The sequence below is a fragment of the Panthera onca genome (assembly GCF_046562875.1).
Source record: "Panthera onca isolate mPanOnc1 chromosome E1 unlocalized genomic scaffold, mPanOnc1 haplotype 2 h2.Chr16_ul_2, whole genome shotgun sequence".
Lineage (NCBI taxonomy): Eukaryota > Metazoa > Chordata > Mammalia > Carnivora > Felidae > Panthera > Panthera onca.
Genome location: NW_027675816.1, coordinates 62,641 through 80,043, shown reverse-complemented (window position 1 = coordinate 80,043; position 17,403 = coordinate 62,641). Strand labels below are relative to the sequence as shown.

At 43.4% G+C, this 17,403-nt stretch overlaps 2 protein-coding genes across 7 annotated transcripts in view; both read left to right on the top strand.

Annotated features, from left to right (window-relative positions):
• Positions 1-3: 3 nt before the first annotated feature.
• LOC144614268 (RAD52 motif-containing protein 1-like) lies at positions 4-14,304 on the top strand. 5 transcript variants are annotated; one of them, XM_078437006.2, is made up of 7 exons: positions 4-452; positions 2,331-2,510; positions 5,605-5,727; positions 6,548-6,716; positions 7,665-7,763; positions 11,265-11,350; positions 14,020-14,304. In XM_078437006.2, the coding sequence occupies exons 1-7, from the start codon at positions 447-449 to the stop codon at positions 14,212-14,214; spliced, it is 858 nt and encodes a 285-aa protein (XP_078293132.1). In that variant the 5' UTR covers positions 4-446; the 3' UTR covers positions 14,215-14,304. The 5 variants fall into 5 exon arrangements, with proteins under 5 accessions (XP_078293132.1, XP_078293127.1, XP_078293133.1 ...); XM_078437001.2 differs by having other exon boundaries at positions 4-1,974; positions 14,020-14,302; XM_078437007.1 differs by lacking the exon at positions 14,020-14,304 and adding an exon at positions 13,509-13,765 and having other exon boundaries at positions 4-1,974.
• Positions 14,305-14,318: 14 nt separating this feature from the next.
• LOC144614269 (EF-hand calcium-binding domain-containing protein 13-like) overlaps positions 14,319-17,403 on the top strand; it is a 65,010-nt gene continuing 61,925 nt past the window's right edge. For both annotated transcript variants that reach the window (XM_078437011.2, XM_078437012.2), the window contains exon 1: positions 14,319-14,516. The gene's annotated coding sequence lies outside the window, so the exon portion shown is untranslated. The remainder of the gene's footprint in view (positions 14,517-17,403) is intronic.

Genomic DNA, 17,403 nt, shown 5'->3' with positions numbered 1-17,403 from the left:
ATAACTATTGTTCTTGAGGTGTTCACCATCTGCCTGGAGAAGCAGCGACATACACGAACACTGGCTACAGCGAATGAGTGGATACATACAACGAATACACGGTGCTGACGTGGAGTTGAACCCGCAAAATGACAACGCAAAGACAGAAAAGGGGCAGTTGGAGGAATGTTCTACCTGTGGCTACAATCGGAACTGCCTGAATAAACTGTCCCACCTGGGCCACTGCTGTCCCTACTTCTGAGCCTTAACTGCTTCAGCTCTGAAGTGAGAGGTTTGACATTTGAGTGGTTCCCAGAGTTTTGGATTTCACAGACCAGTAAAGCACGAAAAAAGTTAAGGCCATGTTAACATGTCCAACTTTTTATTTTAATGCCCTAGAAAGAGTATGAATCACAACAACTATCCTCTATCAGCATCTCCTCATAAAACAGTTTTCAGCATGAAAAATGAAGGTCAGTGTGCCCGGGTGGCTCGGTTGGTTGACCGTCGGTCTTCGGCTCAGGTCATGATCTTGCAGTTTGTGGGTCTGAGCGCCGGCGAGGGGCTCTGTGCCGACAGCTCAGAGCCTGGAGGCCGCTTCGGAGTCCGTGTCTCCCGCTCTCTCTCTGCCCCTCCCCCATTCGCACATGCATGCTCTCTCTCAAAAATAATATTAAAATAATTTTTTAAATGAGGGTCAGATTTATAGGATAATGGAATGGATTTCGTTTTATGAAAATATTTTTTTTAACCCTGCTTATATTACCTTTTCTTGCTTTGGCAAGGACTGGTGAAACCTTCACCACAGACCAGCAGCAGTCTGAAGGCCACTGCTTAGAAACCTCAGGAGACTTGTTTTGTAAGGCCCCTTCTGGCTCAGACATTCTAGGATTAAAATAAGGATCATTAGGACCTACTTTCCCTCTCAGTGTGTTAGTCCTCAAAATAGCTATTTGGATGCCGAGAGCGGCCCTTCTGCACAAGCACCATGAGCTCCAATATTGGTGCCCTACCTGGCCTCACTCTGGTTTTTTCAAATTTATCTCTCCTTCTTACCCTGCTTGCCAAACTCCCACATCATCTCACCCCAACAAGCACACACGTACACCAATTCATCAAAATCACGTAGGGAAATCAGGGAATGCTTTTTAAGGATTTCATTAATGGCTTAATGAGTTATAGTTTGATTTGTATATTTAACATTCATGAAAACATTCTTAAGCCAAAGGATTGCATCTTTAGTGGTCATTGCCCACACAACGTAGAGAAATCCAAATTTTTAAGTTCAGTAGGTAACTTACTAACTGCTAGTAGTCTAAATCTTCTCCCGGGGTGAAGAGGAAGAAGGCTGCCATAAAATTGTCCACACCCAGGGATCCTGTAAGCTCACCCTTTAGACCCTACTGTAAAAATACACTTGACTAACGGTGCCTGGGTGGCTCAGTCGGTTAAGCGTCCGACTTCAGCCCAGGTCGTGATCTCACAGTTTGTGAGTTTGAGCCCTGCTTGGGGCTCTGTGCTGACAGTCTGGAGCCTGCTTCGGATTCTGTGTGTGTGTGTGTGTGTGTGTGTGTGTGTGTGTGTCTGATTCTCCGCTGCTTGCACTCTGTCTCTCAAAAATAAATAAATATTAAAAAAAAAATTTTTTTTTAAATACACTTGACTAGAAGCACTAAATTCTACGACATTGAGACAATGGAGCTGCGGGAGGGGAAGTAGAGGCAGAGACCCGCCCCAGAGCGGGAGGGGCGAAGGAGAGGTCCGGGGGACAGCCCCCGCCCCACCCCGCGGCGAGCTGGCCCCGCCCCTCGTACCAGCCCCTTTTTAAAACGCGCGGGCGCGCCTTGCGCAGGCGTCGTGCCACTCAAACCTTAGTCGCGCCTGCTCCTTGGTGGTAGGATGGCGGAATTGGTCTCTTTTACGGTTCCCACCGAGAGTGACAAAACCTTGCTGGTGTGGGAGCTGAGTTCTGGACCCACGGCCGAGGCCTTGCATGTGAGCCGGGCCAGGAGGGAGGGAGGGAGGGAGACACCCCCACCTCCCCGTGACTGGGAGTCTGAGTCTGGCCTTGAGCACCTCGCGCGCCTTGTAGTCTCCGCCGAGAGGAATCTTAGTTCTAGAGGGGAGCTTTGCAGTCTCAGCCCCGACAGATTTTTGAGAGGTAACTCTCAACAGCCGGCACATGTTGCCTTCTAATGCTTCTCGAATCCCGGGATTTCAAAGGGAAATCTTTTCAACGAAACGAGAAGTGCTTTGGGTTGCGTGTGCAGGAGGGCTTAGGGAATAGAAGGCAGTTTTGTTTCCTGGGCGTGAAATTTCATGCACTTACTTGGCGTGGGACCACCCCACAGCATTCTCTGTTCGCAGTATTCTCCCAGTTTGGCCTTCTGTATTCGGTCCGAGTCTTCCCGAACGCTGCAGTGGCCCGTCCTGGTTTCTACGCCATCATCAAGTTTTACTCAGCAAGGGATGCTCACAGAGCCCAAAAGGCATGCGACCAGAAGCAGCTTTTTCAGAATTCTCCAGTGAAGGTGGGTCCAAGTAGGAAATTCCTAACACCACTGGGACGAAGTGTTGAATTCAGCAATAATAGACCAGCGTTGGTATACCACTGTGGTTTACAGAATGCTTTTAGATGCATTGCTACACTGATCCTCCGGTTTCCCTGGGTTTTTTGGTTGTTTTGTTATGTTTGTTTTGTTTTCAGATGAAGAAACTCGAACTCAGGATAGTTAAGTGACTTACTTAAGGTTCATGACAGTAACTGGAAGGGAGAGGTCAAGCCCAAACTTACTGATGTTCAACCCTGTGTCATTTTTTGGTGCCCCTTAATTTAACAAAGCTTCACAAGAAGTCTTGTTTCTGTTTACTATTATGGGGATTAAAAAAAATTTTAATAACGTTTTTATTCAGTTTTGAGAAACAGGGCATGAGCAGGGAAGGGGAAGAGAAAGAGGGAGACACAGAATCAGAAGCAGACTTCTAGGCTTTGAGCTGTCAGCTCAGAACCCGATGTAGGGCTCGAACTCATGAATCCTGAGATCATGACCTGAGCTGAAGTTGGACGCTTAACCGACTGAGCCACCCAGGCCCCCCTCTATTATGTGGATATAAAATGACAAACTCTTTCATCAGTTGTATTATAAAGGATGCTTCATCGTCATTATCGTCGTCATCACTCTCAAGCTGCCTATTCAGAACTCCCTTCAACTCCCGGGAAAATGGTTAAAACATTCTTTAATACACCACAGAAACTTTATTCCATACCAACATGCTGTCCATTTTGCTTTCCCAGAGCCCCAGAATTATATTTCATTATGTGCCTCAATTCAATCACCATGTCCTTATCAAGGGCCATGTCAATTCCTTTGAATAAGTTGAGTGAGGCTTAGATTGCCAAACCTTTCACTTTATAATTGTATGTTTTCATCAGCTTTGTCTAACTGGCTTCTTAATCTAGCTACTTCCTACGGACTCGACTGCCTATTCTTACCCATATGCCTTTCCTTACTGATTTAATCTGGATCGAATCTAAGAATCCTTCTCAAATGTCTGAGTATACTGTCTCCACTTGTTCAACACTGTCTTCAATCCTGGCTCCACTCCCTATGATTGAAATGATCACCTGTCAGGCATTCCTGAGTTTGCAAGCTTCTAGCCTGTGAAGATGTCACCCAGCCACTCAGCTATCACAGATTATGAAATAATTACTTTGTATCAGTTGTGAGTAATGAGGTGTTTTTCTCTCATTGGACATTAAGACCATTTCACAAATGGATTTTGAGATTTCACAGCATAAAGCCCAAAGTCAATATATAGCTGACAGGAGAGAGCATTCATATTAAATTTCTTTATTTATTTAACACAGAGCCTTGGGTTACCACCACCACCACCACCACCCCCACCCCGCCGCCTACTGAAATTGTTGCCCAATTTACTTATGTGTTCCTTTATACTTTGGCAAGTACACATAGTTTCTGGTTGTTTTTGTTTGTTTGTTTACCTTTTATAAATACATATTTAAAAAGAACATATTAAAATTTTTTTTTTAATGTTTATTTAAAAAAAATTTTTTTTAATGTTTATTTAAAAAAAATTTTTTTTAACATTTATTTATTTTTGAGACAGAGAGAGACAGAGCATGAACAGGGGAGGGGCAGAGAGAGAGAGGGAGACACAGAATCTGAAACGGGCTCCAGGCCCTGAGCTGTCAGCACAGAGCCCGACGCGGGGCTCGAACTCACAGGCCGTGAGATCATGATCTGAGCCGAAGTCGGACGCTTAACCGACCAAGCCACCCAGGCGCCCCTAATGTTTATTTTTGAGAGACAGAGTCAAAGCATGAGCGGGTGAGGGGCAGAGAGAGAGGGAGACACCTAATCGGAAGCAGACTCCAGGCTGTGAGTTGTCAGCACAGAGCCTGACACGGGGCTCGAACTCACAAACTGTGAGAATCATGACCTGAGCTGCAGTCGGATGCCCAACAGACTGAGCCACCCAGACGCCCCAAGAATAACATCTTACAGTAAAATCAAGGAAAGGCCTAAGGAATCTGAGAGCTTTTTTTCAGTAGCATGAAGGAAAACGGTCGCCAGCAAGAACTGTGGCAAGGTTATCTAAGGTGACAACTGTCTCTACCACTCAGGGGCTCAAGGCCCTTCTGAAGCTTCCTGGTTGTCCAGAACAGCTCCACTCTGCCTCACCATTAGCCTGTGCTGTAGCACTCAACATTTAAAAGTTCATCTTCATTTCTCCTTCCTAGCAGGCAGCTTCAGTTGGAGAAAGTAATTTCACTTTTTCATCTACTCATTCATTCACTTAATCCATAGACCTGTGCTTGATTCTAGGAATGAGAAAAGAATAAAATATGGTTCCTTCAAGCACTTAAGGAACTGATAAACTAGTGATAGAGGACGTTGCACAAACAAATCAATAAAGAGTTAATAATACTTTGACTTTATTTGAATTATTTGAATTTTTATGAATATGCGAATATACTACACCCCACTTGAAATAGACATTTAAAAAAGAACTAGAGGATGTAAGAAATACACTGTAGCGTGTAAGTTATTTAGAGAGTTAACACTGGAGGTATTTGCATTCTCAAAGAAGCTTATTAAGGCAAATGAACCTCTTATTGTTTTATTTGCTTATAAAATTTACAGAAGTATGTATATTCCTTCTTCTAACGGGGGTTAGTAACTTGCGGGGGGTGGGTGCTGCTGATTCAGGTCCTACTCAGGTCCATGTTATCTGCTCTTGAGGTCATATTCTCAAACAGGAGCTACGGGATGAGACAGCAAAAAGTTTTCTTCCCTTGCTTACCTACAGCCCTATAATTTGCTTCCAGAGGGCTTCCTTAGTTGCTTTCGTCATCACTTTCAATATCAGAGATCACGGAAAGCCGATTAATCAAGGGCCCTGGAAATGATGCATCAAAGTCTATAGCGTAAAAATAGTACATAGCATTTATTTAGGGTTTATTAGGAGCTGATTTCTTAAAATGTTTCTAGTTTGAGCTTCACAACCTCTCTATGAAATAGGTATTGATAAATCTCAGGTGTATCTAAAGGAAGCCTCTGTGTCAGGTTATGATATTTTCAGGTCTATTTCTTATGTCTTTAGGTTCGTCTTGGCACCAAACATAAGGCGGTTCAACATCAGGCCCTTGCCCTAAACAGCTCCCAGTGCCAAGAACTGGCAAATTATTACTTTGGTTTCAATGGATGGTCAAAAAGGATCACCAAGGTAAACTTTATAGATTTTCTCTGACTAATTAGAATCATTTCAACACTGAAATTCTGGACTTCAGAAAGGAGAAAACTGGGTTGTGGGGAGATGTGAGAGGGCTCTAACTGGAAGTACCTGAGCCTGCCACCAAGAATTCATAATAATCTCAGTAACTTGGGTGGTGGTGTCCATAATCTTCTCCAGTATTTGTATGGTGTATAATAAAAACCAATTGTCTTCATCCATTTGTAAGTCTTACTTGATTTTGAAGCTATAGGATATCTCCATTGTGGGCTGGGATTGCTGGAGTTTAGTTGCATTTTTTTTTTTTTTTTTAGAGAGAGGCAGATTGCAAGCGGGGGAGGGGCAGAAAGAGAGGGAGAGACAGAATCGGAAGCAGGCTCCAAGCTCTGAGCTGTCAGCACAGAGCTCGACGCGGGTCCCGAACCCATGAACAGTGAGATCACGACATGAGCCGAAGTCGGAAGTTTAACCAACTGAGCCACCCAGGCGCCGCCGGTTTTGTTTTTAATAACAAAACATCTTGAAGCTTACATTCAGATCCAAGGAAGGACCTTCCATTTAAAATCCTAACAGCTCGGGGTGCCTGGGTGGCTCAGTCAGTTGAGCGTCCGACTTCGGCTCAGGTCATGATCTCACGGTCTGTGAGTTCGAGCCCGACGTGGGGCTCTGTGCTGGCAGCTCAGAGCCTGGAGCCTGTTTCGGATTCTGTGTCTCCCTCTCTCTCTCTGCCCCTCCCCTGCTCATACACTCTCTCTCTCTCTCTCTCTCTGTCAAAAATAAACATAAAAAAATAATAATAATAAAATCCTAACAGCTTCAGGATCTTTCTGACCTTGAAGAAAGGGCAAATGAAGATACTGTGCCACCACTTCAGAAGCAGAGCCTGAAATTCTTCTGTGCTTTAGAGGTGGTGTTGCCATCCTATGAGTGCCGGAGTCCCGGAGCTGGCATGGCCGAGGAGACTTTGGATGACCTGGAGGAAGGTCTGTTTACAGTGGGGGTGGGGGTGGAGGGGAGGCAGAATCCCTCTTTCTTTCTAAAAACTCATCTTTTCAGATACATCATCCAGCCCTCCCCTTTGCTAAGCTCCTAAAGCCCTAGGCAGAGTTTTTCTGGCCTACAGTACAGGCTTTTATCTCAGGCAATACCTGAAAGAACCTTTAACTTTAAAATTCTAAAGCTGACTTTCTGCCAAGAAGTTTAGGAGGAGGGAAGTAATGTTTTTCCCATTTTTGGTTAAGAATTCGCCTTGTGCTAAAATAGTCCTTCAAATACATATCTCTTGCAGCCTGCAGTTATCCCAGCAAAGTAATCATCTAAAGATTTAAACAAACTCTTGTGTAGATGTTGAGTCCTTTGCCTCCTATAAAAGGGCTGGAGTGTAAAGAGTCAAATACAGATGCCTAGAAAAGGTATTCCCATTGGTACTGTGTTTTTTCCCAGTGTCTACAGCACTTAGGCTTAGGGTTTTCAGGGAGGGGCAGGGCTGTTAGCAAGGCTAAGGGAGTAAGGCTCCCTTGGGTGATGCCCGGGAAGAGACCAGGCGGTCACGTGCACTACCACCGAACCCTTCTCCCCATGTGACTCCAGCCCTTGATGCACAGGAGAGTAGGGTCTGCAGTAGAGTCTGAAACTATAGTTTCAGCTTGTCCATTTGAAATCTACGAGCGATGTGAGATCTGTGCCACTTTCTTGGCTTGTGTCTCCCTTTTGGTACTTCCGAAACTTCTGGAGTAGATCAGGGCAGTAAAAATGTGCCCTGCCAGGATATACCTACAGCAGAGTCATTCAACCTTGTGTTGTGCCTGCCCTTACTTGCTAAGATAATGAACTACGAATCATGGATGTATTTTCACTTTTACACATATAACCCCCAAATCAGTTATCATTCAGATAGGCATGTTAAATCCATTTGTTTTGGTTGGATGCAGGGCCATTATCATTTCTTATGAAAAGGAGGACAACCCAGAAGCTTGCTATTCAGAAGGCTGTGTCAGATGCATTCCAGAAGCTGTTGATTGTGATTTTAGGTAAGACTTATTTGATTGTCCTTACAGTACATCAGTTTCAACGAGCAAATAAACTCATTTTGAAAAGTTAATTGGATGAAAACACTTCATATTCTTTTATTCACCAAATGCTTTCAAAGCGGTAGTGTCAAATTTGTTCTTTGTGGCATCTGTGAGAAAAATGACCACAAATATTTTTGTCCCCAGTATATAGATATACAGTGACTTACCTCTGTCCACACAGAAAGTGTTTGACCCAGTCTTCTTTCTTGATTGTTTGCTCATAACACAGAATACTATTGTGAGTATAAGCTTTGGGGGCACCTGTGTGGCTCAGTCAGTTAAGCGTCCAACTGTTGATTTCAGCTCAGGTCATGATCTCACGATGTGTGAGATTGAGCCCCGTGTCGGGCTCTGTGCTGACAGCGTGGAGCTCGCTTGGGATTCTTTCCCTACCTCTCTCTCTGCCTCTCCCTGACTCTCACATGCCATGTGCTCTCTCTCTCAAAATAAATAATAAAAAAAATAAACTTTGAAGATTTAGACATCTGGTGTTGAATCTTAGCTCTGTCTCCTAGATTTCTTATGCAGTTTTAGGTTTTATAGTCAGATTTGAAGTATGTAATCTCTCTAAGCTGCAATTTCTCTATCTGCCAAGTAAAGGTAATAATTCAACTCACCTCATGGGGGATGAATTGTAAGAGCAAATGAGATGATGGAAAAGTTTAAAACTATCCCTGAAACATGGTAAGCAGAGAAAATATGTTCACTTGTTATCATCGTTTTCCTGTTGGAGAATTTATAAGATTATGTTTTTGGAATCAATTCAGCTTCAGTTTTTGTTTTTGGCACTGACCTATTGGGTGAATATGATTCTTTTTTTTTTTTTTTTTTTTAATATATGAAATTTATTGTCAAATTGGTTTCCATACAACACCCAGTGCTCATCCCAAAAGGTGCCCTCCTCAATACCCATCACCCACCCTACCCTCCCTCCCACCCCCCATCAACCCTCAGTTTGTTCTCAGTTTTTAACAGTCTCTTATGCTTTGGCTCTCTCCCACTCTAACCTCTTTTTTTTTTTTTTTCCTTCCCCTCCCCGATGGGTTTCTGTTAAGTCTCTCAGGATCCACATAAGAGTGAAACCATATGGTATCTGTCTTTCTCTGTATGGCTTATTTCACTTAGCATCACACTCTCCAGTTCCATCCACGTTGCTACAAAGGGCCATATTTCATTCTTTCTCATTGCCACGTAGTATTCCATTGTGTATATAAACCACAATTTCTTTCTCCATTCATCAGTTGATGGACATTTAGGCTCTTTCCATAATTTGGCTATTGTTGAGAGTGCTGCTGTCAACATTGGGGTACAAGTGCCCCTATGCATCAGTACTCCTGTATCCCTTGGGTAAATTCCTAGCAGTGCTAGTGCTGGGTCATAGGGTAGGTCTATTTTTAATTTTCTGAGGAACCTCCACACTGCTTTCCAGAGCGGCTGCACCAATTTGCATTCCCACCAACAGTGCAAGAGGGTTCCCGTTTCTCCACATCCTCTCCAGCATCTATAGTCTCCTGATTTGTTCATTTTGGCCACTCTGACTGGCGTGAGGTGATATCCGAGTGTGGTTTTGATTTGTATTTCCCTGATAAGGAGCGACGTTGAACATCTTTTCATGTGCCTGTTGGCCATCCGGATGTCTTCTTTAGAGAAGTGTCTATTCATGTTTTCTGCCCATTTCTTCACTGGGTTATTTGTTTTTCGGGTGTGGAGTTTGGTGAGCTCTTTATAGATTTTGGATACTAGCCCTTTGTCCGATATGTCATTTGCACATATCTTTTCCCATTCCGTTGGTTGCCTTTTAGTTTTGTTGGTTGTTTCCTTTGCTGTGCAGAAGCTTTTTATCTTCATAAGGCCCCAGTAGTTCACTTTTGCTTTTAATTCCCTTGCCTTTGGGGATGTGTCGAGTAAGAGATTGCTACGGCTGAGGTCAGAGAGGTCTTTTCCTGCTTTCTCCTCTAGGGTTTTGGTGGTTTCCTGTCTCACATTCAGGTCCTTTATCCATTTTGAGTTTATTTTTGTGAATGGTGTGAGAAAGTGGTCTAGTTTCAACCTTCTGCATGTTGCTGTCCAGTTCTCCCAGCACCATTTGTTAAAGAGACTGTCTTTTTTCCATTGGATGTTCTTTCCTGCTTTGTCAAAGATGAGTTGGCCATACGTTTGTGGGTCTAGTTCTGGGGTTTCTATTCTATTCCATTGGTCTATGTGTCTGTTTTTGTGCCATGAATATGATTCTTATATTAGGGTCAGCTATATTTTTGTGAACCTTGAAAGTGGTCAGGCTATTGAATAGCATCGATTGTGTTCTCTATTGAGTTCTACAATGGTGTGAATGTTACAGGCTGTGCTCCAAGGGAATTTCATAATTAGTAACGAGTCCCCAAACAATTGCCCCCCCCACCCCGCCCTCGCCGCTTCACAGTCTTGCAGGCTTAGAGACTGAGAAATCCTAGCTAAGTTTCAGAGGCCTTATTTGCCCATAAGAGTTGACCCTGGATTGGTCTCAGGCTTCCAGCCTGGACAGCTCTTGCAGTGAAAGTTGACTTCCCTGGTCATCAGGTAGAATCTCCATTAGCTGTCAATTCTGAGTAACAACCTTTAAGAACCAAACTAAACCTTTGGGTTGCTGACCTCTCCCTAACATGCTATGGTATCCCTTGTACACGATCAAAATGTTGTAGCTGTACTTTGCCTTAAGGGGAATTGTATTGTCTATAAGGGACATGGGCCATTTCTGCCAATAAACTGTCCAAGCGCATTCTCTCCCTCCCCCTCCCCCTCCCCCTCCCCCTCCCTCCAAAGCATTGTTCATCGTATCTGGTGGGATTTTGTTTCCGGGGAGTAGACACTTGCCTTGTTTCTAACATGAAGTATCAGCTATAGTCCATGGTCTGTATTCCAGAACTCACACTGACCTCTACCTAATGCCTTACTGTCTAGTCATCTGATTTTGAACATTGTTGTTTCCATAGTTTTAACTTCCTGTGTCATTATTCCTTAGTTCCTATCTCTTAAGATGATAGCGTTTTTGAACCACACAGTTGTTAACTTCATGTGTATTTTTTCACACATAGTTATGATTAAAAACTGAAGTGTGAGATGAGAAAACTTCTAGGGAAATGCTTTTATTTTCTGCTTTTATAAATAAAAAGAATGTGTAGTTATTGGGTGCTATCATTGTATACAGCTAGTTTTAGAACAAGGAAAATTCTGAATTGATCTTGTTAACTTTATTTTTTAAATGTTTATTTTTGAGAGAGTAAGCAGGGGAGAGGCGGAGAGAGGGGGACAGAGGATCTGAAGTGGGCTCTAGTGCTTACAGCAGAGACCCCAGTATGGGGCTTGAACTCATGAACCATGAGATCATGACCTAAGCTGAAGTCAGACGCTTAACTGACTGAGCCATCCAGGCGCCCTCTTTTTTTTTTTTTTTTTTTCCAATCCTTATTCACTTTATTTCAGAAAGTGGTAAAATAGCTGTGGAATACAGACCCTGTGAAGAGATCACAGATGCCAGTACTGAAGACGAGCTGCAGGATTTAATTCAAGTATGTGGAGATTAAAGTTCAAGGGTGACATAGCCACTGTAGCCATAATGTAAAGCAACCAGCAGAATTTGGAAGACTTTGGCATTAGCTCTATCATCCTTTGGGAAATGTGAAACTCAAAAACTGCTTTTGACTGCAGGGGATTTCTGGGGCTTTTCCTGAAGTCCTGACCCTTGGCTCTGACCCCTTATTTGAAATATGGAGAGCAAATTTCATCAGAGCACTCCCACAGTTGTGGACATAGGAGAGGACACAAGCCTTTTAGAGCTCCCCTCAAACAGAATCTCAAGGATTTGGGAACAGAGTAACTATGGCCTTAAATGTGATTATACTACAGCGTTTGAAACCATTATGCCATTCAAATAGGATGTATCACCCAGATGTCGGCATCTCATATATATCTTGCGTGAATATCTTGCTGAAGAACTTTTCTGTAAATCACTCACATGGATGTCCTGAATTAGGGATTAAGTTGCCAAAATAATTTCTAAAAAAAATTTTTTTTTTACATTTATTTATTTTTGAGACAGAGAGAGACAGAGCATGAACGGGGGAGGGTCAGAGAGAGAGGGAGACACAGAATCTGAAACAGGCTCCAGGCTCTGAGCTGTCAGCACAGAGCCCGACGCGGGGCTCGAACTCACGGACCACGAGATCATGACCTGAGCCGGAGTCAGCCGCCCAACCGACTGAGCCACCCAGGCGCCCCGCCAAAATAATTTCTAAAAGAGAATAGTAATGTGCCACATACAGAATGTTAAAAAAAAAAAAAAAAAAAAAAAAAAAAAAGCAAAAATGTGTTTCAGGTCATTGAGAGCTTAATTTGGGGCTAGATTTGTGAACTTTTTTTTTCGATTTTTTTTTTAATGTTTATTTATTTTTGAGAGTGAGAAAGAGCGTGAGCTGGGGAGGGGCAGAGAGAGAGGGAGACGCAGAATCTGAAGCAGGCTCCAGGCTCGGAGCTGTCAGCACAGAGCCCGGCGCGGGGCTCGAACTCACAGACTGCGAGATCATGACCTGAGCCGAAATCAGGCACTCAGCCAGCTGAGCCACCCAGCCGCCCCTCGATTTCTGAATATTTAACTCACCCCACAGTTGCAAAGTTTGTTTTGAAGGGAAGAGAGTGGAGAAAGAGAAGATGGTTACTTTCTGAAAAAGCACTGGAAGATTTTTCATGCAAAATAATAATGTTAATTGAATCTAAATCAAACCAGTCGAGGAAACTTCAGACGTTTCCAAGTTTAGGCTTTGAGAAGTCTCGCTTCCTGGGGTGCCTGGGTGGCTCCATAGGTTGAGCATCCGACTCTTGATTTTGGCTCAGGTCACGATCCCAGAGTTTGTGGGGTCAGCCCCACGTCGGGCTCTGTGCTGAGCGTGGAGCCTACTTGGGATTCTCTCTGTCTCTCCCTCTGTCCCTCTCCTCCGCTCACGCTTTCTCTCTCTCAGGAAAAAAAAAATTAAAAAAAAAAAGTCTAGCTTCCTGAAAAAGGTGAAAAGATGAGAAAAAGATTCAGCATTGATGCTAAAGATTTCAGAAACCTGATTATAGCAACAGATCCATTCCTGCATGAGGCCAGTCTTGGAATCAGTTCCATATAAAAACTATTCCTGTGTGCTAGACATTGGGATTAAGATAAAAACCCCCTCTCTCTTGCATTTTACATGCTAGAGGTTGTGCCAGACTATAAGCAAGGACTAAAAATACATTAGAAAAGGGGCTGTGAAGGAAGTAAACTGAGTGCTAGTTGCAGTATTTCAAGAAAATTGTTTAACACGCTGACTATAACATCCTAAGTGCCTTCTCCATGTGGGCGCACAGAGTGGACCTCTGAAAAGTGGCGTTGTTACTTTTTCTAGATCAATGGCTATGTCCAGTCAAGATGAGATGGGGGAAGTTTTCCCACCCAGTGTAAATAAAGGGCTAGAATTGGTTTCCGGCCCTCTTTCCCAGAATGAATTGCTTAGCACTCCCCCCAAACTCCTCCTACAGACATTTAGGGGCCATCGCAGATTCAGTGGTAGGCCCCCATCTAACAGAGTGGTGAATTAATAATCAGCCATGGGTACTGAGAATTTAGAGGAAATGGCAACATTTTAGAATATCTGACTGTGAAGTGTGTTCTCCTCCCCATCGCCCTAACTGGTGCTTATTTTGCAGGTCAGCTACTTTTCTTGGAAGCAGTATGGCCAGGGGGAGGAAGAACGTCTCTCGGATTTAAGCTTTGAAGAGCAAGAGTTCAAATTGCTAGAGCTGGACTAGCATTTTTTAATTTCCCAGGATGCCAGGTCCTGTGGCTTCCTTGGAAGCTCTGCTCCACTCCCCCACCCTTCCACCCCTCAGAGCTGCGGGAGTGCGGGGCCACCCAGATCTGAGTCCAAGTACTACCTTGCTGTGAGCAGCCCCGGGCCGGGGAGGGGGGGGGAGGGGGGAGGGGGGAGGGGGGGAGTGGGGGGGAGTGGTGGCCTTTGCAGGGTGGAGGGAGGCCTGGGCCCCAAGTGATTCTGGGAAAAGGGCCCGCTCTGCTGGTGCGGAGCCCATCTCCAGGGAGCTAATAAAGGTGGCGTAATTAAAGACGTCATTAAGGGTGGGACGTGGGCGGGGAGGGCGCACAGTTGCTAACTGCGCGTGCGCATCACGGGGCTGCCATAATGGTTTGGCTCCCGCTCAGGGCCCAGCGCCAGTACCCCACTCGCCTGGGTCGCTGCACCCCGGAGCCTCCGCGTGTCATGTCCCGGCTGCGCCTGTTGGCCCCACTGCTTCTCTTTATGTGGCAACCGTTGTGGCTGCTGGTCCAGGCAGCTCAGCCTCCGGAGTGGGCCCTGGACCCTGCCCAGCTGACTTCCGACCCCCTGGAGGCGGCTGAGCCCTGGTCTTCTCGCTCCTCTGATCCCCCGCCCGAATCGCCCCAGGCACTTACACGCCCAGCTGAGCCGGGGGGCTTTAATTACCCGGGGTCCTCTGCTCCAGCCCAGATGTTGGCCCCGCCTAAGGAGTTGACCGAGACTTTGGTTCCATTCCTGGACACGGTTTCGTTTGGAGAACTACCCCCAGGGCCAGATGAGGATCTGAATGACCAGCTAACCCAGCATCAAAGGCTCCCAGAGGTGGTTCCAGTGCCAGGTTGGGATCAGAATCAGACCATAGCTCCGCCTCCTCAACTCAAAAGTAAGACTAAAACTGTAGGTTTATTTATTTTTTATTTTTTTATTTTTTTTTATTTTTTTATTTTTTTTTTTCCAATGAAAATTATTTTTAAAACAATTTTATGGCTTTTCGGTAATTAACAGTATTATGAGGATAATCATGTGATTTATATGCCAAAATGCTCTAGAAAAGTATATTCACCTAGAAATCATAATTTACTCAGAAACTAGTTTTAGAAAGGAGTTGTATTTTAATAGGTAAAAGCCTGGATTCTGGAGCCAACTAAGTCCCACATCTGTCACTTCCCAGCACTGTGACCTAATGCAGGTTACTCTGGGCATCTTCCATACTCCGGGTTTCTGTGGGGAAAATTGATGAGTATCCATATCATACAGTAAATGTGGGCATTAAATAAATGAATATATGTGAAGTATTTGGAATACTTCCTGGAGCATAGAATGCAGTATGTATATGTTAGTAATTATAATTTTTATTAGATTCGTATGTAAATAATTCTGTACAATTGACCAAGCTTCATAGTTTTACTTTTCTTATCTATAAAATGAGTATTATGCTAGATTGTCTCCGTGAATCTTTTCTGAAAGCTAAACTCTTTTACCTTTAGAGAGGAAATTAGTTAATGAATCCTCTGGTCCCTTAAATTCCCCACTATTCATCAGTCCTGGCAAGAAAAGGACAATCTGGTTTGAGTTTTTGACATCTTAGCCACAAATCATAAGTACTTATTTTTCATTTAAAATAAAGAATATAGGTAAGCAAAACTAAATCAGCATCATTGCTCTTCTTACTTTGTCACCAAATTTTGGCCTATAAAAATATTTTTAATGATGTTATTTAAAAATTATTTTAAACCCATAAAATAATCCAATAAGTCCAATCAGTTCATTTTTGCCAATACTAAACATCAGCATGTTTTGTCCCTAAATGAATAGAGAAAAATGTAGATGAGGTTTTTATAATAAATATTTAATGACCCCTAAAGTGACATACTTTGCGTTAAAGCAATTACTGTGAACACCTGGGAATCACTTAATTGACTGCAGATGGTGTAGGACATATAAAAAGTAGAAGGTTACAGATTATTCTCACGTACCAAATTTATGTTTTTTGTCATTGAGTCTTTTTTTATTTTTTTTATTTTATTTTATTTATTTTTTTTTTATTTTTTAATATATGAAATTTACTGTCAAATTGGTTTCCATACAACACCCAGTGCTCATCCCAAAAGGTGCCCTCCTCAATACCCATCACCCACCCTGCCCTCCCTCCCACCCCCCATCAACCCTCAGTTTGTTCTCAGTTTTTAACAGTCTCTTATGCTTTGGCTCTCTCCCACTCTAACCTCTTTTTTTTTTTTTTTTCCTTCCCCTCCCCCATGGGTTTCTGTTACGTTTCTCAGGATCCACATAAGAGTGAAACCATATGGTATCTGTCTTTCTCTGTATGGCTTATTTCACTTAGCATCACACTCTCCAGTTCCATCCATGTTGCTACAAAAGGCCATATTTCATTTTTTCTCATTGCCACGTAGTATTCCATTGTGTATATAAACCACAATTTCTTTCTCCATTCATCAGTTGATGGACATTTAGGCTCTTTCCATAATTTGGCTATTGTTGAGAGTGCCGCTATAAACATTGGGGTACAGGTGCCCCTATGCATCAGTACTCCTGTATCCCTTGGATAAATGCCTAGCAGTGCTATTGCTGGGTCATAGGGTAGGTCTATTTTTAATTTTCTGAGGAACCTCCACACTGCTTTCCAGAGCGGCTGCACCAATTTGCATTCCCACCAACAGTGCAAGAGGGTTCCTGTTTCTCCACATCCTCTCCAGCATCTATAGTCTCCTGATTTCTTCATTTTGGCCAGTCTGACTGGCGTGAGGTGGTATCTCAGTGTGGTTTTGATTTGTATTTCCCTGATAAGGAGCGACGTTGAACATCTTTTCATGTGCCTGTTGGCCATCCGGATGTCTTCTTTAGAGAAGTGTCTATTCATGTTTTCTGCCCATTTCTTCACTGGGTTATTTGTTTTTCGGGTGTGGAGTTTGGTGAGCTCTTTATAGATTTTGGATACTAGCCCTTTATCCGATGTGTCATTTGCAAATATCTTTTTCCATTCCGTTGGTTGCCTTTTAGTTTTGTTGGTTGTTTCCTTTGCTGTGCAGAAGCTTTTTATCTTCATAAGGTCCCAGTAATTCACTTTTGCTTTTAATTCCCTTGCCTTTGGGGATGTGCCGAGTAAGAGATTGCTACGGCTGAGGTCAGAGAGGTCTTTTCCTGCTTTCTCCTCTAGGGTTTTGGTGGTTTCCTGTCTCACATTCAGGTCCTTTATCCATTTTGAGTTTATTTTTGTGAATGGTGTGAGAAAGTGGTCTAGTTTCAACCTTCTGCATGTTGCTGTCCAGTTCTCCCAGCACCATTTGTTAAAGAGACTGTCTTTTTTCCATTGGATGTTCTTTCCTGCTTTGTCAAAGATGAGTTGGCCATACGTTTGTGGGTCTAGTTCTGGGGTTTCTATTCTATTCCATTGGTCTATGTGTCTGTTTTTATGCCAATACCATGCTGTCTTGATGATGACAGCTTTGTAGTAGAGGCTAAAGTCTGGGATTGTGATGCCTCCTGCTTTGGTCTTCCTCTTCAAAATTACTTTGGCTATTCGGGGCCTTTTGTGGTTCCATATGAATTTTAGGATTGCTTGTTCTAGTTTCGAGAAGAATGCTGGTGCAATTTTGATTGGGATTGCATTGAATGTGTAGATAGCTTTGGGTAGTATTGACATTTTGACAATATTTATTCTTCCAATCCATGAGCACGGAATGTCTTTCCATTTCTTTATATCTTCTTCAATTACCTGCATAAGCTTTCTATAGTTTTCAGCATACAGA